At 40.6% G+C, this 27,070-nt stretch overlaps 1 protein-coding gene across 4 annotated transcripts in view; it reads right to left on the bottom strand.

Annotated features, from left to right (window-relative positions):
* SLC2A9 (solute carrier family 2 member 9) overlaps window positions 1-27,070 on the bottom strand; it is a 182,865-nt gene that overhangs the window by 109,925 nt on the left and 45,870 nt on the right. For all 4 annotated transcript variants that reach the window (XM_075930736.1, XM_075930735.1, XM_006128181.4 and 1 more), the window contains one exon: window positions 2,506-2,638. In XM_075930736.1, the coding sequence (XP_075786851.1) occupies window positions 2,506-2,638 (133 nt within the window). The remainder of the gene's footprint in view (window positions 1-2,505; window positions 2,639-27,070) is intronic.

The following is a 27,070-nucleotide window of genomic DNA, read 5'->3' as shown; positions in this document are numbered from 1 at the left end:
GGAGAGAGGATGCAAGAGAATGAGCAACATATAACAGATGTTAGTCATGTCACCTAATAACACTACTGCAAGGTAGCTGGGTACAAAGCGACAAGGATGGTATAAGGTAATTTATGCAGAATGGAACAGAGTATTGAATAGTGTGTGTGCCAGAAACAAAGTAAGTTTCTATGTTTATTGTAAATGAACTACTATAACCTGTACATCTCTAATTACAAACTATAGAAATGATCCCTGTGTGACATGGTGCAGTACAGAAGAACCCCTGGGGCTGCCTCCCGAAGTGCTGACAAGGCTACTGCCACTCACCTTCCTGCTCCCTGAAGTTTCTCACTGCTCTAACCTGTTGGGCCAGCTCCCCAACCCAGGCACCAAGCTGAGATTACTGCCCGCCCCCACCCCCACCACCTCCAAGAAGCAGTACAGACACAAACTCTTCCGGTCCAAGGAGAATGCAGTTTTCGGCCCAGCTTCCTGGGATACCGCTCCCCAAATGGGATCAGAATCTCAAAGGAATTACTGAGGTAAGCCCCCTTTGACACTGAAAGGGGGAACGTACACACTGGTTGCTCCCAACAGTTATTTACACTGGGCTTGATAGTAAATAAAAGTGATTTTATTAAGTACAAGCAATAGGATTTAAGTGGTAATAAGTGAGAAGAGGCAGAGCAAAGTAGATTATAAACTTAAACTAGCACAAAATGCTCAGCTAATTTAACACTAAAACCTCAGTACAAGCTCTTGACAAACTCACCCTAAAATGGTTCCTTTTCCAGCTAATTCCTCAAACCAGGGCAGTTCCTCACTCTGGGGTCTTTGGATCCCTTTCTTGGGAGTGCCTCAGCCAAAGACAAGGACCTTCTAGTTTCTGACTGTTTTAAAGGTTCCCAGTTTTGCATGGGAAGTCACCTGGCTAGTCCCTACCAGTTAGTGAGGTCATGTGACTTCCTAAGACCAATCACACCTCAGACTTAAGGACAAAAGGTTATCTGCATATGACTGGCCAGACATTCAGGCATCCCAGTATTGGAAACACCCTTGATGGCTTTCTTTGGCACATTATAAACCATAAAACATTCCATACTCCATACGTCTAATGTATACAAGAATGATACATAAACCAAAATAAGATAAACAGATCCAGCAGATTATGACATGAAGATTGATAGGTTACATGAGACAATTTGTCCAAAGCACCTTTGAGTTAGGCATGTCTGTGTCCACAAGTCCATTTTCTAAAGCATGGGGGGAGAGGGGGGAAGAGGGGTTCAATCACACCCTGAAAGTATAGTCAGTATGTTGATCATTTTTCTATCTAGTGGAGTGGTTTGTTATTTCTATGTGTGCTGACTTATAGTAAGAGTTTGACCAAGCGAAAAGGAATGAAAAAATCCACTTGAAAGACATTTCACAAATGACCAAATATCTGACAGCAACAAAGCTGCAGTTCTGAGCTGAAGGACTGGGATTCCTTCCCTCAGATGTATCAAAATTATGTCATCTGACAATTCTGCATTTAAAACTGAAATATGTAAAAAATGCACTGTTAAATAATTAACCCTAAGTCATAGATTAATTTATGATGCAAAAGTACACACAAAGCTTTGTTCAGTACAGTTTTCATAGTTATCAATGGTATTTTTAAATTAATTGGTACTGCTGGAAAAAGATAACAATAGTATAAGCCACCTTATATAATGGCAAATAATGTATATTTCCTTCAGTCCCTGCAAGAATCCACAGTCTGCAAGCTCCTTCCATTTGTCTAGAGCTTCTGCCTAAGGCAAGGACAGATGTTCTACATACTTGCATATGCCATCCAGCTATGCTATAACCATATGTTAGATTTTCAAATTTATCTGTCCAGCTAATAGTCTTCCCTCCCCTCTTAAAACTACTATTATAAATCTTAGCATTGATCTGGCCCAGTGTTAGGCACACTTCTTCTGATCACAGGCCACCCACATGCAGGTTTTGTTTATGTGCAAGTAAGGATGATGATTTTGGTGTGCGCAGCTGGATTATTCCAGGAAGTGATAAGAAGGTAGAGTGAAGCTTTTCACCCTTAAATAAATATGGCCAAGATTTGTAGTAGACCTGCCATCTAGCAACTATACAATTACCTAAATGCATATATTCAATCCAGCTACTACTAGACAAGGCCCTGCATCAGACTTAATTCCCGTTAGCAGTGTTGGTTGAGAGCCTAGGCAGTGACTGTAAAGATATATCCTGCCAGGTAAAGGGTGAGACACAGTGACAGGGCAATATGGGAAAACTTTCACCATCATTGTCCATGCTATATGTTTGGTGGAGAATTAGAGGTCTTCAGTTATCAATCAAGTCAGCAGCTATTTCACTTACACAAAAAACGGTGAAGGGAAAAAACAAATATGATAGTATTTTGCTTTAAAGCTACAGAAAACAAGATGTTCAAAATTACTTGCCAGTGAGCATCTCTAATACAAACTTTAATACTACATGACAAATGATAATACCCTGTACCTTTTTCTGCTCCATTTCTGTCTTGCTTTTCAAGTAGGAGGTAGTGAGGACTCTCAGGAAGGAAGGGTAAAATCCCAGCTTGGACCAGTGAAGGAACAACAATTACTCCAAATAAGTAGGGCCAGAGAGATTCCTACAAACAGAGGCAAACAAAACATGAATAAGATGTCCCTTTAATGAAGCCAAGATAAAAAATAATGCTGAGGGAGCAAGCTGTGCCTTTTGAGATAACTTTATAAAGTGGGCATTGTAATATTTATTCCATTTCAGTTTAGCCAGTGATTTGAGCATAGGGTTGCCAGATGGTTTAACAAAACATACCAAACATCCCTCTCCCCCACAAAAAACCCACCAGGAAAAAGTTCTGTAGAGGAAAAAAAAGCAGGGTGGGGGAGAAAAAGGGAGGGAGGAGATGACCAAAGTTGTTAAGGGGGGGAAAAAAGGCACTATGCCTTTAAATGGCCCGTACTCCTCATTCTCCCGCCCTTGCCAGATGCGGCAGGGGAAAATTATCCTGCCGGGCATCTGTCAGAGGGAAACAGGAAATACTGGACATTTCACATGTCTGGTATTTTCTGGGTTTTTTTTTAACCAGACGGGGAACCCAAATAACAGACAGTCTGGGTGAAAACCGGACACCTGACAACCCTATTTGAATTCAGTCTCTGTGTGCAGGGAGATAGGGGAGTGAGGAGAGGAAAAGTTAATATAAAACAAAAAAAATCAACTGAGCATAAGGTTGCCAGATGGTTTCAACAAAAATACCGGACACACTTGACATTACATCACAATCTACATTACATCTTATTTAGAAAATACCAGACATTTATATTTTCTCAATTTGTTTCCTGAACAGAAAGCTCAAATACTGGATTGTCCAGTTCAAAACCGGACACCTGGAAACACTAACTGAGCACAAGTGAAAAAGAGTGGGGAGGGAAGCTGAGAGGGGGGTTGGGATTGGTCAAATGTATCACATGGTTTTGTTTTCCTTTAATATTACAAACTACCAAGTGACTCAATATTAACAGAGTCAAAACAGTTGCAATAAAACCTAATCACCAGATCACTGGTCAGCTTTAGGAAGCAGTACAGTGTTACATGGGAGATATAGTTATAGATGGCTGCTCATGGCATCTTCGTTGTATCTACTTGTTCAAAAATCATTCAGACTGGCTATATCACATTCAATACCCCCAAAAATGATAAAAAAAACTCCAATGCTTTGGAAACATTCTACTTCTCCAAATGTATTTTCTTTATTTCTAGTCATCAGAGCACAGCACTCAGAACAGGGAACTTTGGATTTGAATTTAGACACTGGACTCAATCATAATCTACGCACCATATGTAAAATCAAGATAATACTGTAGCAAATTGGTAGGTGACCAACATTTCATGGTTACCACTTTGCTGTATGCTGATACCATTCCAAACTTCACTGGCTTTATGAGTGTACCTTAGTTCCTCCTTCCTCAAAACATTAACATTCGCAGTGACATCAATGGGGTCCAGAAGTCATCCTAAACCTCTCTTAGCTAAAGGAAATTTTGCCCTATCCGTATTGACTGTCCATATATATTTGAGCAGTTCTAATGCAATCCAGTAGAGGGCACAAAAACACAATTCATCATAATCCTTATCCTTGGTTTACCTTGGAGTCGAGATCTGGCTATGTGCTATAAATATTTATTTATTATTATCTATCTTAACACAAGAGCACAGCACTAACTAAGACAGCATATTTTTGCATTATTAAAACAGAAATACATACTATTATTTAATATTGTAGATTTTTTTGCATTCAGAAAACATTCTTTTCTAAAAGAAATGGTTTAAAGAGTAGAAGTACAGGGTCACTATTCAATCTCTCTGAGCTAAAATTGTTAAAGGGAAAAAGAAGCCATCAATAAAACAGCATTCCTCTCTACAACTCAGTAAAGCTTGTTTTGATTTTCTCAATCATTTCCTAATTCTCCATTTAAAATACAGTAAAATGTGTAAGGGATTACATTTTCTTTTTGTCTTTTTTTGTAAAAAGGAGAAAAAAACAGAGCAGCATATTAATTGAAAACCTTTTAATCTAACCTGCACTTCCAAGTTTATTTATAACTCACTGGCAGAGTGAATAAGAAATCTGCCTTAATTTAACATTATGATTTTATTACAACATTTAAACAGCATTATGCATGCATGACATTCACCAAGAGTTAGAAAAATGCTCACATGCTACTTTAAACTTGGACTATCCCTAGTAATAAGGCTCATAATTTCATACTGTATTACATAAGCCATTATGAACTGACAGTCTATGACTATTAAACATTGCAGCTATTAAAATATATTTGTTACAGGCAGGTACACTATTTTAAAGGCATTTTACTGTAGTTTCAATGAAATTCTTTAAAGATTACTTTAAAGAATAAAATAGGAATATCATCACATAAAATGGAAGATTTCTTCATTACATTGCACTTGAAGAAATAAACCAACAGAACATGAATAAACATGTTTTCCTTTCAACACCAGTCTGATTATTTGTTTAGAACTTATATGACACTCATCACTATCTGAGCTATCAATGAAAATCTCATTGCACAGGAAATCACTGAAGTCAGGACCGTAGTAAGATTAAAAAAGGGATTAGATGTTTATATGGATAAGGAGAGTATTCAGAGGTATCATCACTAATGTTAATAAATACTTTGGAAGGATTATTAAAATTGCACATGTCAGGGATTAAGGTAATCTTTAACTATTAGAAACCAGGCTGAGACTATGTGGAGAGCAGATTACCCACATATGCTATCAAGGCTGTTCCCCACCCTGGCACGATGAATGCAGAAGTTGGGAACCTGCAAGAGCACTCCAAAACCTTGCTTCTACAGGTTCAGATACAAAAACTTCCCCCCACAAAATCCTAATACCTAGATTTTGGGGATCCGCTGCCATCAAGTGTTTTTGAACCCCAAAATAACCCTGGGGTACCACAAGCTCTTTTCCCCAAAAGAGCTTGTAAAATAAAAGAAAAAAAACAAGCTGCAGTGTCTGGTAGCTGATCCCTCAGTCAGAGGCATGTAGATATACACAGATGGGCCTTTCAGGACACAAAAAAATCAACCAATACTGGTTAATTAGAAAAAAGAAACTATCTTTTATTATCAAAACAAAACTACAGTTGCAAGCATAGTAAATTGGCTAGATGGAAAGAGCCACCCATTGCTATAGATACTCAGGGAAGGCCCCTGGGCTGAAGGCTTAGTTACAAAAGAGAAAAAAAAAACAATTAGCAAGCTCAAACATTATTTCCAAACCCCCAAACAAGGAAAACAATAAACCCTGATGGGCTATCTAAAACTTTTCCCTACTTACACATTTTAAGAAGTCTGTTCCTAGAGAGAGAAGCATCTCCCATCTCTCTTAATGCCTGGGAGAAACTGCTCAATCTCAAACAAAGAAGAGAGAGAGAGAGAGAAACCCTTCTTTTCCTGTTTGAATTTCCTACCTGCATTGTGATTGGCTGACTCCCCAACACCTTGGCTAGGTACATCAGCTAACCCCTTAGTCACCAGGTGCTGGTCAGTATTCCTGATTATAACATACACCTATTGCATAGTTCCTATACCTTCTTCTGAAGCATCTGGTGCTGGCCATTGTCAGAGAGAAGATATTGGACCAGGTGGATCTCAGGACTGATCCAGTCTGGCAATTTTTAGATGTTTATTTGTGGACCAATGCAATGGCAGAATTGTCTAAATTCATGTGAGGAAACAAAGTGATGATTGGTAATAATGGAGTGAAATTTAGCAAAAGACTATGTAAGATGCCTATTGGGGAACAGAAAATCCTAAGAATGAAGTCTATCAGATTGTAATAGTGTCACAAGAGAGATGTCCCACTAGGCAAGGCATTTGAGGGAACAATCTGCACAGAGACTGCTCTATGAAGGAATCCTATATTGGCAAGGAGCTAGATAGGGATGTGAAGGCTATCAAGGCCATCTTAATCTCTATTAAGATAATCAAGGATTTATACCATTGTCCATAACATTTCCTAGATGTATAATTTTAAAAGAAAATGAAACCCTTGCATACCAAACTCAAGTCTTCTTAGTTCAATATTAGATTTTGTCTACTAAGACAGATATATAAAGGTGTGTCTACACTACACTGTTACTTCGAGGTAACTAGCATTATTTTGAAATAATGTGGGCATCTACACAGCAATTCCGTTATTTTGAAATGAATTCAAAATAACAGGTGCCTTATTCTGACTTCTGTAAACATCACTGCACAAGGAATAAGCTATTTCAGAATAGGCCTATTTCAAAATAAGGCACGTGCAGATGCTCCACTGCTGCTATTTTGAAATAGCCCCTCACTATGGCCATTCTAAGTTATTCCTCCCCAGTGCCTCCTGGGGTTTGTCAACTCAGAGGGCCATGGCCAAACAGGATTATTGATTCACTTCACAACAGAGTCAATTAGGGATAGTTGATTTTATTAATCTCACTACATCACTACTATTACAGGGTTAATACCGCCAAATGGTTACACAGCTACTGCAAAGTGACATCAATAAGCACAGGCAGAACAATGCATAAGAGGGTAACAGGCACTTAGAAATGCACATGCCCCCTCAAGTCTGCAGGGAGTCCCATTTCTGTCACCTTGCACCAGGCTATAGTGGACGTGGTTCCAGCTGGGGGAATCTACGGCACCCTTTGAGGTCTAGGTCACTGGTGAGACTCACCGGGCACGGGATTCCCTACACTAGTTATACTACAGTTGTTTACCCGGTGTGCATATACTGGCTCAACACCATTCTTATCATTCTTATGTTTACTGCTTAGTAGTTTCCCAGCTCAAATGCATGGGTTAAAGCTAAGAAGGGCCAGCTGCTTTTTGCGCTTGCAGGGTTTCAGGCGATGTACTTCAAGGATGGAAACTTCCATCCCAGGCCTGATGAGCTGCAGGAGTCATATATGACTTTTTATGTGACAGGGTTCTAAATCAAGATAGCATGTCTACATTAGGGAAGCCTGCCTCAGACTAATTTTGAGGCTTCCCTGCAGTGTAGGTATGCTATTTCAAAATTAGCTATTTTGGAAAAACTATTCCAGAATAGCTTATTTCGAAATAACTGTGCAGTGTAGACATACCCAAAGAGACTGACACTCAGTCAAGGAGAAAATCAGCTGAAAGAATAGAATATATGGAGCTACCTGAGACATCATGAAAAATTACTGCTTTAGTAGATTTTCCATTTAACTTTTCTTCCATAATAATCTTTGACTGTCTCTGAACTTTGATCACAACACTGAATATTGCCATTATTTATAACTAGGAGCAGATGGAAAACCCAGGGGAAAGTACTTCAAAAGAAGGGTTTCTGGGAAAGGCAGATTAAAGAAACTGTATCAAGGGAAATCTGGATTTGCCTTTGAAGAAAGAATGGAAATATTTAGGATATGGCAGAAAAAAACCCTAAGAAAACAGGATTACTCATAAAAGCAAAATGGCCCTTTTGCTACCTCTGTTCCTAAAACGTCTTATGTCCTAATTCTGGAAATAACGTAGGGATAAGAACCTTAGAATAGAATTCCCCCTCTGCCTAACTCTGGTGATTTCATTCATCTTAATCAGGGATTTGATGCTGAAAGATGATGAGCAGGCTGCTCAGAATTCAGTAGGGCTACTTGTGCTCACATATGTATTTTCACAAGTTTTGCTGGAGCGGGGCAGTGCGCTCAGCACCTTTCATCATCAGACCCTCATGGTGCCTCTCCAAGTGCTTTGATTCTTCATCAAAATCAGAGCCCACATCTTTCCACTTTGGAGCCAGCTGTCATTTTCCTTTCTTTCTGAATGGAAAATGAGGTTTTTTGGGGGGGGGGGGGGGGGGGGGGGGGGGGAGTGAAAACTGGAAGCTTTCTGCGTAAAATTGTGACCTTTAATCAAAAACTGACCACCCAACCCAGTCCCTCCCACAAAAAATAATAATTCGGGATACTGTCAGAGTGCTGTATGCTGGGTGTCTCATGGCTGTTTTCTTCTGTATGGGCCAGGTTTCCCCAAAAAGACAGCATTGCCCATAATGCACTGCAGCCATTTGTCTAGCAAGAGGAGACACACCATGGGGTATCCTGAAAGACATAGCCCAGGCAGGAAACCTATTACTCCCTGAATGAGAAAGAGAAAACAGGGTACTCAAATTCTGAATAAAAAATTTTTATTTTGGATTTTCTACCCAGAAACTGAAATTTTCCAGGGGTTGGTGGAAGTGATTTTCCAACTAGCTCCACTCTCAACCACTGAGGCGGTTTGTGTGTCAGTATTTTTCTTAATAGCAACCTTAACTATAAATACTACAAAAACTACTTTTCCTCTCAAGAATTCAGGAGGAAGGAATTTGAAGGGGAAGCTTTTTATTAACATTACGCACATCAGGCGTTACCAGCTATCTATGGCTCTCTCTATGAACTAGAGATGGGATTCCCATGCCCATGTATATGTACTAGTGCAAGAACATTGATGTTTAGGGAGCAGCAGTTAAGGCACAGTCAAGCCCTGCCAAGTATATACTCACAAGTTTCAAGCAGGTTTGTAGTCAGCACAGCTCAGCTGTGTATTTACTGCAGTGCAACCACAACTACACTGCTACATACATTTGTGCTAGCTCAATGAGACCTGGCATGAGGGTGTATACATGAGAAGGGGACTCGCCCCTGGCTTGTAACATAGATGTAAGCTGAAATGGAATGAGAAGTTGTCTATTTGTTTTAATGGATAATGCAAAGAGATTTTAATTGATGTAAAAGAGACTGAACAAAATGGGTACTTGTTAATGGAATAACGAAGCTTCATAATACAAAAGAAGATATTACAAAACAAATAGCTATTGTAACTGGCTGTTTTGCTTTGTGGTCAGTTATTAGTAGATCACTTCATTAAAAAAAAATCTTATTTCCATTTAGAGCCCATTGTGATTTTGCAAACATTTAAAAAGTAGAATAGTAACATAAAACCTTTCTAAAATGACATTTAGTCTGTGAAAGTGATGCATAGGATTCTGATTCTTGAGTAGTGCCTCAGATTTCTTGTACAATTTTTCCACGGTGCCAAGGACACTAAGCAAGGGAGAAAACAATAATTGTAGAATGTTATTAATGTTCTGCCAGCCTAGGAAGTTTTATTTGCAATAAATCTTTGCCCTTATCAAATCCATATTCTATAGCTTTTCAGTTTTTCACTTTTTTCTTCAAATAAGCCTTCAAAAACTATTATTGTGAAAAGCTATAAATGAGAATGAATTCAGTCCTTATAATACATTTCAGGCCAGCACAATGTAACAAATCTATTTTTACCATATAGGACATTGATCTTCCATTGTTTCCTCTACAGAGGTATTTCACTTTTTATTTACACAATGGGGAAAAAAAGACTTTAGACTCAAACCTTATCTAAAGCAACAATAAAGGTGCTTTCATCTTCTAACAATGCATTTCAATGCACATCGACTCTGTAGTTTACACAGACCTGACATGTCTACAGTCTTCTCCAGTGGACTATAGATTTTTGGCACTTTCAGTAGGGAAATTGAACAATCTGTAACTTTTTTCTTGCAGATGCGTTCAGAAAAATTCTTATCATTAAGGACTCGTGAAACTTTTTATTGATTTCCAAGGGCTTTGAGTCAGGCCATAGACTACTTCAAAATCCACATTCTGTTTCCATTCACTTCTCCCATTATTTACGCTACCCAAGTCCAGGTTCCTCATACCTACTCAGCACATTCATTCATTGTCTCCTTTGTCTGCTTGCTTGAGGTGGGTTAGTTGGTTGGTATTTTGTAACTTTTTATATCTCAGGTCTCTAACTTCACCCCAGTGAATTTCTTAAACCATTCTGGAATTGTTCTAGATCTTCTCTAGATCCCAAGAAAAACAATTCTTGTTGAGTCAACACAAACACTGGCAAAGTATTCTGGAAGCCTCTGTTCTCTATTGAACATATGCAATTTGTTGGTTTGGAAGCTAAATTCTCTACATTTTCCATATGTACTGAGCATGCTCTACTCCAGACATGGGCAAAAATAAGGCCAATAGGCTGGATCTGGCCCGCCAAGCCACTAGATCCATCCTGCAGATATAGCAGGCAGCCACAGGCATGCTCCCTGCTTACCTCACTATCTGCATGCTGCTCAAAAAAGCAGCTACCTGGCCGTTTCTTTTTCACAACAGTGAGCCTGGAGGGGAGGGGTGGAAATGGTTTCATGAGCTGACCCTGCCCCCAGCACAATCCCATTGGCCAATTTCTGGCCAATGAGAACTCCTGTTTGAAAACAGGCAGCACAAGCAGCACGGACACCCCCTCGCCCCCACTCGTAGGTATTTACCAAGTTACAACCCCCTCCTGCCACAGGTCCCAACCCAAACCCCTGACCCCTCCTGTACCTCAATGCCCTGCCCCAGATCACAGACCCTTCCTGCCCTAGGTCATATCCCAAACCCTGGCACTCCAGTTCACCGCCCTAGGTCACAACCACTTCCTTCACCCAAACTCCCTCCCAGACCCCACTCTCCCTCCTACACCCAACCCCTTACCCCAAGCTTCCTTCTGCACCCAACCTCAATCCAAGACCCTACACCTCCTCCATTAATAACATAGAAGAGTGTGGCCCTCGACCACTTTACAAAATCTTGGAGTAGCCCCCCCCCCCAAAAAAAAATTATTGCCCACCCCTATTCTAGTCCCATAATGAAGGGATTGAGCAAAACTTTCATGCAATTGCTATTCCTTACTGCCTCCATCCATTAAGGCACTGGATACAGCAGCTGAAGTAAAAGACTCTATTTTGTAGATTCATTATTTCACCTGCTATTGTCCTGACTCTCTGATGTCTTTTCTCCAGCCTGAGCTTTCCAAAGTGTTAACAGTTTCTATGGAGACAATTGCCAGCATAAGGATACCAAGACTTTGGAGACACTGACAATCTTCAATCAAAACTCACTAAATTCAATTTCTACTGAGCAAGCTTTGGGTTTAGCTCTACAAAACTACAATAGAAAAATGGATGCAAAATGCAACATTAACAGCAGCATACACATTCCTAGACATTTTACTTGCTAGTAGAGCTTTGTGAATTGTTTTTTTATTTACTGGCAATACCATAATTTTTAACTTCAAGTCTAACCAAAACTATTTTTTCCAAACATTTTAACTGATCAATAAGTAAAAAAGGGAGTAGAACAAAATGTGTTGCCATTTCAAATATTTTTGAAATAAAAATGCAATATTTTAAACTAAGTAATTTTGAACTGAAATGCTTCATTTCAACCTTGCCCTCCCCAAGAAGTATGGAATAATGAGAGGGTGGTTATTTTTACTGTATGAAAGGAAGATGAAAACATTTTTTTAGACTCACTGCTTACTAAAGGACTTCTAGGCATTAACAGTACTTCTGCTATAAACAAGAGAGAAATTAGTGTTAGTATTCTCTCTGATATACGGGCAGTGCCAACATAATGTTTGGTCGTATTTCATATACAGGGCACTGTCTACATGGAGCCAAGTCATTTACAATATTTTTTTAAGCTTAAAGAAAACTGCACTGGGACCAGAATTTGAGCACGTTACACAGGACTGGTCAGTCATGAACTACAGTACTCCTAAACATTTTAGAATTAAGTCTTGCAACATATTCAATTTTTAATTTTTTTAAAATCAGAGCTTTTATTTGCAAATGTGGAGATTCATGTCTAGAATGTCATATGTTATTAAATTAAATGAACTCAACCCAGATAAACATGCTAGAGTCTAATATTTTTTAAACTTAAACTTAATAAACATGTTCACATCTCATCTGTGGGAACACTTATATTTATAAATAGACCATGTGAAACCAAGTAAAACACCTGGGGTAATTTCTTAATATTTGGGGCTCCATGAAACAGTCAGTAATCAAAGGACTGGTTGCAGAGCTGCTATGCAAGTCTTCCTACTGCTGGTTTTACCCCTACAGCCTTCCAAAGCAGGTTTTACAAAATCCTGTTGTATAATTCCAATGCTGAAAAAAAAAAAAAACATTTAATACATATGGTTCTGGATTTAAAATCCTACAGCAACATGCCCTATTCTGCAGGCCCCTGGCAGGATGACAGCATTGTCAGGTCATGCATCAATGTTTCTTTAGTTCTTGTATGAGGTGGCTTCTGAGTTCCAGTTCAGGAGCTCACAGCTTGCACAGTAATTAGGTCGAAATGCTTAGCTGTATGACAAAAAAATGGCTTAAGAAATACTGCATCCTCTGCCCCTTATATGCCACAGAGCGGTAGATCACATTCATCCCTGCTAGATAAATAAAAAGGCAGCTCCTAAGGGTGTGCCTCAAAGGGAATTGTTCTCTGCTAATAACTGTTACCCCATCCAGGTCTCTCACATCTGGAAAGGGTGGAGTTGGGCACCAGTTAATAGCAGCAAGATCTCCCATAATGAGATGTTGACACAGCTATATAAATTTGAGCACTCTGTTCAGAAAAGCACCCAAGTACATGTTTAAATCCATTCCTGATCAAGAAAGCACTGAAGCATAGGCTGAAAGTTGATGTGCTTAATGATCAGGTCACAAAAAAGCAGCTTAAAACCACCTTAGTCCCTACTTATCACTCCACGCTGTGAGGTCTGTGCTTTGTTAGAGGCACACACAAGATCTCACTCTATATTGTCTACTGGAAGCTTATTTTTAAGCCTAGCATAAAACACTTTTGTTAAATCTTCAAGATTACCCACTATTATTTGACTCATTTTACTTACTATTCGAAGTGACATAAGATTTTAAGGTCTTGCTAATGATCGGGGATTTGTGTGTGCTATAATACAGTCACTTAGGCTCTGCTTCTGTAGTCAATGATCCTGATAATCCTACTGTAGTCAATGGATCTATTACTCATGTGCTTAAAGGCAGGTACATGTGCAAGCAATTTGATGAATTAGAGTCTTAGTTTAAGCTGATCACTCTAAAATTAAATATGGGTAGAGAGAGGCTATGAAGGTTCTTTGTGTAACACAGAGAAGCTTTCTATATAAGTGTAAATGTAACATTTTCTGACATAAGGTGTGGAGAGAATGCTAGGGTTATATTTTCCAGCCCACAGTTCCTTTAAGGTCTGAAATTGTGCTGAAGAGATCAAAGGGACCTCACTATAAGGAGCAAAGTGTGGTCTCAGAAGAGACTGGGGTTCAATAAAGATGCTCCAACACTTGGTTTTATGCAACCCTGCTTGCATGTGTGTGTTGGATTCTGACAAAAAGCTTTAATAAAATGCTCCAATTTAAAACAGTACTCTGATCTGAAAGTGTAACATTCACATTTAATTACTATGTATCTATGTAGATAGAATTCTTTGCAGAGGCTTGACTTAAATGAGGCTTGATGAGGGGGTCAAGAATCCATCCATGCAGGTTCTACCGCAGGATTGGAACCTAAGGGTACGTCTACACTACATGCCTCTGTCGGCAGAGGCATGTAGATTTGTTTATTCAGCAAAGGTAAATGAAGCCGCGATTTAAATGATCGCGGCTTCATTTACATTTACATGGCTGCCGCGCTGAACTGACAAACAGCTGATCAGCTGTTTGTCGGCTCGCCGCTAGTCTGGACGTTCCCCCTGTCGACATCAAAGCCCTTTGTCGGCAGCCCCGGTAAACCTCATTCCACGAGGAATAACGGGGCTGCCGACAAAGGGCTTTGATGTCGACAGGGGGAACGTCCAGACTAGTGGCGAGCCGACAAACAGCTGATCAGCTGTTTGTCGGCTCAGCGCGGCAGCCATGTAAATGTAAATGAAGCCGCGATCATTTAAATCGCGGCTTCATTTGCCTTTGCCTACAACCCTAATCTACATGCCTCTGCCGACAGAGGCATGTAGTGTAGACACAGCCTAATATTTTATTAATCCTGGGTTATAAAGCAATATCAGAATAATTCCTTCACAGAGAAATACCTTTGACTACTGTCATAAGAATTTCAATGGCAAGATTATATATCTTTATAGATAGACAGACAGACACACATACATCCTATCTCTCTCTCTATATATATGAATAATACACATTATTGAAGGACTCAAAATAGACTGACTGACTGCTCCTCATGTTATCATACTAACATTTATCAGTGATTCATCCATCATCTCTCACAAGATCATGTTGTCCTTAGCCTTTACCTGCAGGCTGTGGCTCCCTATGAACGCTTCTATATAGCTTTCTTTGGTAACTAACGATACACTCTACATTTAGTAAACAGCCTTTGAGTCTGAAGTACAAAGTCTTAAGAAAATGCAGTCTTAAAAGCAGATCAAACAATGAGGCTTTGAGAAGCAATGTAGCTTATTTTTGGGACAGGTTATTGTGCCTTCAATGATACAGAAAATTGTAAAGTAGCCAGCTGTGCAACATATTTCAGGGCATAGGAAGCACCATAGAAAAGTATAAGAAATGGCAGCCAGCATAATACAAAAGGTACATATGGAAAAGCTTTTAAAAAAACAATTCTCTCTTACTTCTAATATCATGGTCATTTTTTAGAAGAATTAAAGAATATTAAGTCTAAAAGGGAGCTAAAGTTATTTTGGTATTTTGATACAAAATACAGTCTATGACTAAAGAGAGTCCAATTAAGATCCCACTTGATGCAGAACAGTTTTCACCTGTCACAAAAGCGTAGTCTATACTAAAATGGTTTTGCTAGTATAGGTTTACTAGCAAGCAGCCCTAGGATAGTTGCAGTTTATACTAAGGATGTTAAATATCAGTTAATTTACTAGTTGAGTAGCTGACGGAATGTCCATCGACTACTCGATAGGCAATCTGCATTCCTCCTCTGAAATGTACAAGAGGCCCCCGCGGAACGTGGACCTCTGCATGCAGCCCAGGGCCAGTGGGAAGTCCCTCTGACTCTGGGTTGCAAGTGGGCATGCCAGCTTTGAAACGTACAAGAGTTCCCAGTGGGGGTTCTTGTGCATTTCAAAGTGGAAGCGTCCTCATGGAGCCTGGGGTGAGCAGATGACTCAGAGTCCCCAGCTGACCCTAGGCTCCACACGGCTGCTGCCATTTTGAAATGCCGCCTTGGGAGCCGGGGATCAGCTATGAGGCACTACCCTTTTGAACGCCATCTCGGCATTTCAAAGGGGCAGTGCTACACTGCTGAGCCAGGGATCAGCTGTGAGGTGCCGCTACTTTCAAATAACCCCCCTTCCCCCTCCCCCTTCTTTGCTGCCTCTGTCTCATAAGCATTTGCTTATCGGATAGTTGACTAGTCCTTAACGTCCTTAGTTTATATCAGAAAAATAATTTGTTTACCAGTATAGTTTATACAAGTTCCCCGAATGAACTATGTCCTACTGACAAAAGGATTCTTTTTCCAACATGGAATTTGTGCCAGTATAAGAAAGTCATAAAGAATCATATCCCTATCCAACGTTATTATACTGGCAACATTTTCTCATGGAGGCCTTGGCAAAGACTGCTGCCAGTTGCTGAAATACAGAAGGAAGCATTACTCTTCTTTTTTAAAGGAAGAAAAACAAACTAACAACATTTTTCACTTGCTCCTACTGTTTCAACAACAGCTGCAAAACACAACATAGCCACAGCAAAGTTAGTATGCTGAGATTAAAAAAAAAACAATATATCAATTTGAAAGTAGGGATGTGATCGACTAGTCACTTCTCTTCCCTCCCCTTGCTGCCTCTATCAGAAAGAGGCAGCAAGGGGTGGGGAGAGGAAGGAGGGGTTAAAAGCAGAAGTGCTGTGTGGAGCCCAGAGTGAGATCCTGGGCTCCATGCAGTGCTGCCACTTTGAAACGCCGTGGGGAGCACGGGGCCAGCGGGAGACTGGTTGAGTGCTACTGGCCCTGTGCTCCCCGCAGCACTTTCGCCTTTGAAATGTAGCAACAGCCCTGGGTCTGTTGCTACACTTCAAAGGCAGACACACCCTTTGCAAACTGCATCAACTATTCGATTACCAATTAATCCAAATTTAACATCCCTACTAGAAACCCAGATCCAATGCTGCTCTTACCTACTCCTGCTTTTTGCAGATCTAATTCCATTTCCCAAAATGGGGTTACTCCTCATTTACACAGGTGACAAAAAAGAATGGACCAAACCAGCTGGCAAGTGCAAACATGCACACACACTTCATATTTGAATTCCTTGGAGTCTATTCCATCTATGCACAAGGGTAGGCACATGTAACTCAGATTTTAACCGTGAATGAGAAAGACTCATATAAACTTCATGTACACTGCTGAAAGAAGAGATTCTCCGGTACTGTATATCCAAAGCATAAAGAACAAGTAGGTTTCCTTAAAGTATATAAGTTCAACAAGAGATTTATTTAAAAAAAGAGAGAGATGGGTAAACACATAGCTGACCAGCTAAGGAATAATGTACTCAAGTCTATTTAATAAATTAACTCTGTACTGGAGTTCAGGTGGCACCATGGAAGCAAATTAGAGCTAATTTTATTGATTTCACCAAAGCCTCTATCTGGAGCTGTAGATGAGATATGCATGGATTTTGTGTTTGACACTGCTTACTAGAAAAGGGTAAAAAAAAAAAAAAAAAAACCCCACCCTTCTAAATTAAAAAAATCCTCACCAACTTATATTTCTCTCTCATCTGCGCTGTTCCCCCCAGTGATTTCAATGCAGCACAGAATAGTGAGAGAGAGAGAGCAGGAAAGTCCATGACTGCAAAGCAATGTTGACGTAACTAGAAATTTTAGATGTTATAATTAACAGCTTCATGACAAACACAGACACAAATGAAAAATAAAATACTGTATCATTAGGCAGAAGTGATCAGTTACAAGAATTACAAACTCTGTGCACAATGACATCAGCTAATTATTTTTCCTGCCAAACATGTGCTGGAATGCTGAACCAGGACCACCTCCAGCAAAAGCACTGGCTCTTGAGCTGCATGTGTAAATCTATTTACACCAGATTTGCTTAGTGAGTGTGCTACACTTAGGCCACTAAGCTGTCCCTTCTGATTTAGTTATAAACTTTTAAAAAATATTTTAATACCACCATATACTACTTGATTTTCCAGCTTAGTAAAATTATATAGTATACACATATATTAAATTAAAAGAGTATTATTAAAAGGGGGTAAGTCAAACACTCAGAGGTTAGAAAATAGAAAAATTAAGGTTGCATATGCAATCTGAATTATCACTTTGGTATGAATGCATTATGGTGCAGTTATTACTACACAATCACACACTATTTTTTTCAAAAGACCCCTTCCTCATCCAGGGCATGTGATGAACAGGGTTCACTTAATGAGCAGCTATTCAATATTTTGTTTTTCCCTCATTGTTCAGTGTGCAGCTCCAAACCATATTTACTATGCAGCCTCTGCTCTGAAGAGAGAATTATCATAATTAATTTCCTCTTGGGCTTTTCTGTGGCAGTTAGCACTAGAATGCCTGCATAACTATTGCCAAGATGCTCAGGGAGGATGGATTCTAATGCTAAAATCAAAGATGTCTCTCCTGAGTGTATTCAATCTATGATTTTTTTAAGGCTTATAACTTGGTCAAATTTGAATGGCACAAATCACACCCCTGACACAAAAGCCAACCATGTGCTAAATTTTAAGCCCCTGCTTCCAAGTATGGGGTCAAGAGCTGCTCAGGAATTAAAAAAAAAATTATCAGAATTTTATGTGGGCAAAACAATGCATTTTCCCCCAGCCTTGTTCTCTAAAACACCTGAATTTTTTTTTTTTTTTTTTTTTTGCAAAAAAAACTCGAGGCCGATGCATGGCATACGAAATTTCAGAGCAAATGATTAATCTTTGCCAACTTTATGAGTAACTGAAAATAGGACCCTATAATGTGAACTGTCAGGCAGCCTTAGTTACAGAAAGTTCTAATATCCTTCCCTATAAATATGTACGGAGATTGTGCATGTATATTCTCTCTCTGTCTCACACGCACACACAAAAGAGAAGTGCAGCTAATATGTAACACAATTCACACATATCATGCCTATCTCAACAATAGGAAAAGTTTATTCATAGGCTATATTTAGGCTCAATTGGACAAAATAAAGAGAGAGGGAAAACAGTTGAGAAATCCTTCTGAGACTGGGATGTACCAATATTATATCTCGGATAAGTCCCCCAAGAGAAGTAGTATAAGCTTGGACTTAAAAAAAAAAAACAAAAAAAAAAAAAACCACACTACCAAATATTCCACATGGAATAATACTGACAGGAACTGGATGATCTAATGACAGAATCACAGAAACTAGAAGATAAAAAGATCTGACAGGCAGTGTGTTAAGAAGTGACAGATTTGAAACATTCTTTTCTATATAAAATATACTCATTCTCAAAAGAACATATTAGAAGTTGCACATGTAAAAAACCAAGATTGCTCAAAATTATTTAATTTTGGAGCCAGTGGCAATATTATATCTCCCATGTTACTGAAGATAACACAATTACATTCTTGTGGGCCAGCATAAGTTGACATTTGCAGTTGCTATGGCTTCCTGAAGAAAAAATGGCTTCAGGTTACAGAAGGCTGATGTATGATGTTGGTCTAATTAGCACTTTATGACACTGCAACCAGAATGATATAAAGAAGCAGATTATTTTAAAAAAAGTGTACAGTGGTAATCAGAAAGAGGTAACAAAAATGATTAGGGGTTTGCAATGGGTCTCAAATGAAGAGAGATTAAAAAGACTTGGACTTTTCCGCTTAGAAAAGAGGAGACTAACGAGGAATATGATAGAGGTCTATAAAATCATGAGTGGTATGGACAGTGAATAAGGAAAAGTTATTTACATATTCCCACAATATAAGAACTAGGGGTTACCAAATGAAATTAATAGGCAGCAGGTTTAAAACAAACCAAGGAAGTTTTTCTTCACTCAGCGCACAGTCAACGTGTGGAACTCCTGGCCAGAGGATGTGGTGAAGACTAGGACTTGAACAAGGTTTTTAAAAAAAAAAAAAAAAAAAAAATTCATGGAGGTTAAGTCCATCAATGGCTATTAGCCAAGTTGGGTAGGAATGGTGTTCTGGCCTCTGTTTGTCTGGAAATGGGTCACAGGAGAGGGATCATGTGAGGATTACCTGTTGTGTTCCCTCCGTCTGGGGCATCTGGTATTGGCCACTGTTGGCATACGGGGCTAGATGGACCTTTGGTCTGACCCAGTATGGCCATTCTTATGTTCTTAATTTATGTTGTGCGCCCAATTCTGGTCTCAAAATGGTTTGACACCAGATACCTGCACTGATTTTCACTGAGATATAGCAGACTTTATTATTTGCCTTTGTATAGTGTAAGAGAGATCAGAATGAGAGCCTTGAAATTCAAACTGATGTTTATCCAAAATTAAAGGGGACAGAGGGCTTAGAATAATTGGTGGATGCTGACACAGCAGGTGTTGTAGCAAACCTGCAATGTGACTGTTTACCTTGAGTTCCAGAGACTTAATCTTTTTTAAAATATTATACTCAAAGAGGACACCATCTAGTCTATACAGATTCGATACCATCCTCTAGCTAGCTTCAGAGGCAAAGGCAATAAAAACCATGTCAGAATCCAAAATTATCTGTATTTAATCTCAACCATCTGCTATCACAATGTACTTTGCATTTGTTTTAATACATCCCTTGCTAAAATACTTAGGCTATGTCCAGACTGGCAAGATTTTGCGCAAATACTTTTAACAGAAAAGTTTTTCCATTAAAAGTATTTGCGCAAGAGACTGTCTACACTGGAACGGATGCTTTTGCACAAAAGACATCTTTTGCACAAAAGCATCCGTGCCAGTGTAGACGCTCTCTTGTGCAAGAAAGCTCCGATGGCCATTTTAGCTATCGGGCTTTCTTGCACAAGACATTAACTTAGCTGTCTACACTGGCCCTCTTGCGCAAGAATACTTGCGCAAGAGGGCTTATCCCTGAGTGGGAGCGTCGGAGTATTTGTGCAAGAACCACTGATTTTGTACAGTACAAAGTCAGCATTCTTGCGCAAACACTCACTGCCAGTGTAGACAGGCAGCAAGATTTTGTGCAAAAGCAAATGCTTTTGCGCAAAATCTTGCCAGTCTGTACGCAACCTTAGTGTACAACAGCGATGTCTGTATTCCAAGATAAGATGTAGAAACAGCTAAAAATCCTTTTATCAAGATGTTGTAATAGTATCATCAATACAGAAGAAACATCAGTTCCTCATCCTAGTCAGCAAGGACAACAGAAACAGCATTGATATTGGGCTGGTGGCTAAAGCAGTGCAGAACCTATTGAAAGAGACTCTATACTTCCTTGTAAATAATCTTTGCACTAGGATGCTCAAGGCAACGTGCAAGGAAAAATACATACATGTCTGAACTATGGTAATCTGTCTGCCAGCAAAAAAAAAAAAAAAAAAAAATCACACAGCCCAATATGAATATTGGAGTGAAGCGGTTATGACATTATCTTCCTAAAATGAGCAGAGATCAGAAAAATCCTGGCTGCACAAGCATCCTGTTTTTTTTATTTTATTTTATTCTGAGGTGAAGACTCAGTCCCTATCTCTGCTGTACTAACTTGGAGCCATTCTTTCCCCAGCATTTCTCATCCCATAGAACCCAGAGAATATAAATCCAATGGAGTGAAAAGGTTGTAGGAGGGAGAGAGTCTGTTATATCTACATTAGTTACAAGTATTGCACCTTCACATTTTCAATGTCCTCTGTCATTTCCAAAGGACAGTTAGTTATCACAGAGGAGGTTGGTAACTAACTCTCCTATTCATTTGAAAAGGCTTTGGATTAAGCCTACATAGTACATAATTACTGGTACAGCCTGTCTCCGACTTACGAACCGGTTACGGACCAAGCAATTGGTCGTAACTTGGTTTGTTCATAAGTCGGACCCCATTGAGTTACATGCGACCGCGCGGTTTGTAACTGCGGATCGCGTTCGTAACTCGGGGTCCGCCATTTACAACACTTTTGGTCGTAACTGCAAACGGTCGTAAGTCGACCGTTTGCAACTAGGGGACCGGCTGTATATGGAAATATTTGACTGGCAAATCCAAGCTGTTATTCTATTCATTCTTTTGTGTAAGAGTCTTATTCATTATAAGAAGTATAGCCTAGGACTTCATTAAACAGACAACCTAGGACTTCATTAAAATTCTTGGAACTTTTATATATTTTCGTATCAAGGTTTACTGATCTGAAAGCTCACACTAGATGTCTGTTATTTGTTATCTATTATTTCCTTATTTTAAAAGTTCTAAACATCTAATCAGGAAACAGAAAATGTCATCTGATGTATCTGACCAACCATGCACACAAATGAAGAGCAGATAGAATAATATATGATGTTATAGCTTAAGGTTATCTTTTCAAACTGTTTAGTGAAAGCTTATGAACAACAAAGATGTTCAAAGTAGTCAGGGTCCAGCTGTTAAGAATTCATGAATAGAAAAAGGAACTAAATAGGTAACAAATATAATTTTTAACCATCTCTAACAGAAACCAACAATCCAATATGCAAAAATACATAGATGTCAGTTTTTTAAAACAATTATGAGAGTAAACAAGGCCAATTGCTCTTGGATGAACTGAAGAAAGGATTTAGGTTTTCATCATTTAGCACAAACCAGCTACAAGGGATATGATGCTGGTGAGGTTTGTAGGTTTCATCAAGACGCTATTAATCGGGTCTTCTTTGTTTGGTTTATAAGATGATTGTAGATCTTGTATAGGTTGGGGCTCCCTGGTCTGGCATCCTTGGGATCTGACCGGTCTTGGATGAGGGATTTTGCCCAACCAGGGGAGGTTATATCTGGTCCCCCTGCTACTGGTCCCCCTCAATGTTAGATCGGTGGCAGGCGTGCTGGGGTACACCGGGCAGCCTACCTGAGCAGCTCCGCTGTGATGCACCACTTCTGGCTCTTCCAGACTACTCTGCTGTGGCGTGCCAGGATTCTCGCCCCTCTGGGCAGCACAGCTGGGGCACACTGAGAAGCCTAGCTAAGCAGCCCTGCTGCGGCATGCCAGGCTCCCAACCCTACCAGGTAGCCCCGCTTCTCAGCTGTGGGGATCTAGGCTCATGGTCCCACTGGCAGCTTGCTGCCAGCAGCCTGCAGCCTGCCAGTCCACATTTCAAATGCTGTGTGAAATACTTCACATTCAAATTAAAGGGAAAAAACTAAACCAAGGTGACCATTTTATAGGCATCCTTCACATGATAGACAGAAGTCATAATGTGAACCTACTGGAGTATGGATGTATTTAAACTAAAATAGTCTTGCAAATGTCTTGTACCTGCTCGAGAGGCAACTTGCTCAAAGAACAGTACTTTGAGCATAATGTTTAAGAGGCTTTATGCTGCAAGATGTTACTTTAGGTAAATGGTGATTGAGCACCTTAGAAAAATATAGAACACTCAAAAAGAGCACAGAGTAATAGGTATCAGAGGGGCTGCTATGTTAGTCTGTATCTGCAAAAACAAAGAGGAGTCCTGTGGCACCTTAAAAACTAACGGATGTATTTGGGTATAACCTTTTGTGGATAAAACCCACCTCACCAGGTGCATGCAAATAAGGAGGCACCTCAAAATGCATCTGAGGAAGTAGGTTTTCACCTACAAAAGCTTATGCTCCAATAAATCTGTAAGTCTTTAAGGTGCCACAGAACTCCACACAGTAATATGTTTGACACTTAATAGATTCTAAAGAAAAAAATTCATAACAAAATGTGTGCAGGTACAGGCAGTCCCCGGGTTACATGGATCCGACTTACATCGAATCCCTACTTACAAACGGGGTGAGGCAACCCCGCACTAGCTACTTCCCCCCAGCAGACCAGGAAGACGCGAAGCTAGCGCCCCGCCCCCCCAGCAGACCAGGCAGACGCGGAGCGGCTTTTCTCAGCAGACACCTCAGCTTGAGAATAAAGGACTGAGGGAAGTGAGGTGTGGGAGAATAAAACTGAGCTCTGGAGAAAGCTGAGTCTAGCTTTGGCTAGAGTTTCCCCTACAATATGTACCAGTTCCGACTTGCATACAAATTCAACTTAAGAACAAACCTACAGTCCCTATCTTGTACGTAACCCGGGGACTGCCAGTATTCCACAGTTATTCCTAGTTCCACAGCCTTTACATATGTGAAACTCCCATTGACTTCAACAGGAACAGCACGTAAAAGCTGGAGGGTAGTAAAATCATAGCCCCACTGAAGTTAATGAGAGTTTTGATACAGACTTCAGTAGGTATGTCTTCACAACAGCTGGGAGCATGCCTTTCAGGTTGGACAGACTGACATGTGCCACGCCCACATGACTTAGTGCACTAAAAATCGTAGTGTTGGACACTGCAAAACAGCAATGGCTTAGGCTCCCCAGAGGTTAGACCCTCCTGACCATCTGTGGGGTCTGACATCAGTTTTCAGGGAACACCCAAAACTGTGTTGTCTAATAAGGTCTTTCACTTAAAGGCAAACTGAGTCAGCATTATCCTTAGGCGGTGTTTAAATGATAATTTAAAACAAGGCTGAAAAAGGGGACAGTTGAGGCATGTCATCCAGAAATGAAACCATGTAAGAAAAGTGACATAGCAGTCCTGCAGTGGATTGAAGTAGACATTTATAGGGCACTTGATATTTTGGTATGTAGGGGACACTCTCTCCTCAATCCTCAAGTGAGTACTGCTATGGATCTGTCTGTTAGAGAAAGCGCCCTTAGTTCAGGTATCACTGTAACAGGATTGTTCTGTGCATTTCCTATACCTCACTTTGAAAGTGAATGTGTGTGAAAAACACTGCCAGTTACCAACTAGTATAAGCATCAATTTCTTGTGTTCAGAGTAATGGTGACATCCAGTGGCCACGAGGATAATAGCCAAGCCCTTAGACGCAACCGCATCTGCTCTAATCCCACTGACAGAGACCAGAAACTTCAGGATCTCTACCAAGCCTTTGTAAACCTCAATTACACACCTGGGGAAATAAAAAAACAAATTGAAAGAGCCAAATGAATACCCAGAAACCAGCTACTTCAAGACAGACCCAAGAAAACCAACAATAGAACACCACTTGTCATCACCTACAGCCCCCAACTTAAACCCGTCCAACGCATTATCAATAACCTACAACCTATACTGGAACAGGATTCTACACTCCGGGAGGCTCTGGGAGACAGACCCATAGTCTCCTATAGACAACCACCTAACCTCAGGATGATTCTTACCAACAACCACAGGACATATCACACAATACCAACCCTGGAACTTTCCCTTGAAACAAACCCCGTTGCCAGCTTTGTCCACATATTTACTCTGCTGACACCATCATGGGACCTAACCACATCAGTTACAAGATCAAGAACACACATTCCTGTTCATCCAGAAATATAATTTATGCCATCATGTGCCAACAGTGTCCGTCTGCTATGTACATTGGACAAACTTCTCAGACACTTCTCCAAAGAATTAATGCCCACAAATCAGACATCAGACAGACAGTTTCACAAAGAAAAAACAGTTTGTCATTTCAACCAGACTGGGCATTGTCTCAACAACCTTACTACATGTATATTACCTCAAAGAGACTTTAACACCAGACTACAAAGGGAAGCCTCAGAACTGTCATTCATGCTTAAATTTGACACTTTATGAATGGGCCTTAAAGATTCTAACTACCTTACCCATTACAAAGATAGCTTCCTCAATTATCATCCTTAATATCAATATCTCATAAACACTCTTCGCTCCAGCCCAGCTGCCCTGCGCTCAGCCCGGAGGGAGCGCGGGTTGGAGGCTTCCCGCCGTGGCTGGTGTAGGGAACACCCTGCCCCCAATCTTGTTCCCTCTCCCCTGCCCCAAACCTGCCTCCCACCCTCCTGCTCCCCTGTTCCCTCTCCCTTGCCCCCCCACCCCACTGCAGAAACCTGCCCCCCCTCTGCAGAAATCTGCCCCCCGGCACCCTCCCCCCCCCCCCGCAGAAACCAGTTCCCTCTGGCATCCTGTCCCCTACTGCAGAAACTTGTCCCCCTGCCTTCCCCACTACAGAAACCTGTCCCCGTTTCCCCCTGCAGAAACACCTGTCCCCCCCCAGCACCCTGTCCCCTGCTGCAGAAACCTGTCCTTCTGGCACCCCTCCCCAGTACTGTGTCCCCTGCTCCCGAATGACTTTTCTATGGGCCAGTGACCCCTGACTCAAGGCAGGTTCCCTGCCATTCTCATAAATAAAGACAATGCAGAAACTGTGTGTGTTTAACATAGTATTTTATTTAAAAAATGAAGCCTGGCCAACAAACCCCCAATTGGGGCTAAGCCCCCATCTGGCCACAACCACTCCTGCATTCCCCCTTCTCCAGACCGTAGAGCTGAGCCTATCAAACACTGGAACCCCCTGCCCGAGCCCCTCACACACCCCAACCCAAATTCCTGCACCCTCACATCCACAAGCCTGTGGCTTGCTTAGTACCCCAACACTGTCCGGCCTGGAGCCCTCCTCCCCCGAGACAGTGTCCCCTTCTCCACCTCTTCCTGTATCCAGATTTCCTCCCAGAGCTTGCACCTCTCACCCCTTTCCACACCCAAATCCCTCATTCCCACCCCAGAGACTACACATCCTGTCTCAACCCAGTGAGGGTCCAGCTAGACTGCAGGAGTTTTTCAGGATTCTGGAGATATTCCAGAAAAACTCTTCTGCATCCAGGGATGCATTTGTTCTTCTGCTTTTTTAGTGGAAGAGCAAACAGGCTCTTTCGGTCACCCCTATACTCCTTTTTCCACAAGGAATAAGGGGACTTCCAAAAGAAGGGGTTTTTTTCTGACATTTGGTCTAGTCCAGACAGGCCAAATGTTGGAAAAACTTCTTCCTACAGAAGAATTTTTTTTTTAAGCAGCAGTATAAAGATTGGCGATAGCAAGTGATGGAGAGGAGGAGAATTGAGAGGGCGGGGCGGTAAATCTTGGCTTGGTCTGTCATTTAAAAAGTGATCTTGGGTGTAAAAAGGTTGGAGACCACTGATGTAAACAATTCTAGGAAAATCCAGCAATTTCCCTCAGGAAAAGGGAGAAAAGGAATCCTTACTCCAGCCACCCGGACCACTTAATCTGCTATTCTCAGACTGGAGACCTCTCATAACTATTTTCTTCACAATGACTCCTGCATACCCCAAAGTGAATGACTACCTAAGGCCACACTCTCTTTCATCTAATTAATAACTGCTTTAAATGCAGGGCCTCCAAATTAGGACTGGAAAACATCAGTGGGGGATTCACGGGTCTTCTGCTGCTGCCCATGCTGGTAGTGTTCTGAGGAGAATTATATTTTAGAATTAAATAATAAAAAGGAACCTACACCAGGCTCTAAGGCACTCTAACATATAAATTAGCAGTGCAACAAAAAAAGTCAGCGGCATTATAATAAACAAAACAGCAACCCAGCTGGGCAGCCGGCTACAAAAAAAACACTTTTACCCTTTCATTACCCTGAGAAGAGCATCTTCAGTCCTCTTTTAAAACCCTATCAAATTG

Source organism: Pelodiscus sinensis, chromosome 5, assembly GCF_049634645.1.
Source record: "Pelodiscus sinensis isolate JC-2024 chromosome 5, ASM4963464v1, whole genome shotgun sequence".
Lineage (NCBI taxonomy): Eukaryota > Metazoa > Chordata > Testudines > Trionychidae > Pelodiscus > Pelodiscus sinensis.
The sequence above is the reverse complement of the archived record's forward strand: the minus strand, read 5'-3'. Positions and strand labels throughout refer to the sequence as shown.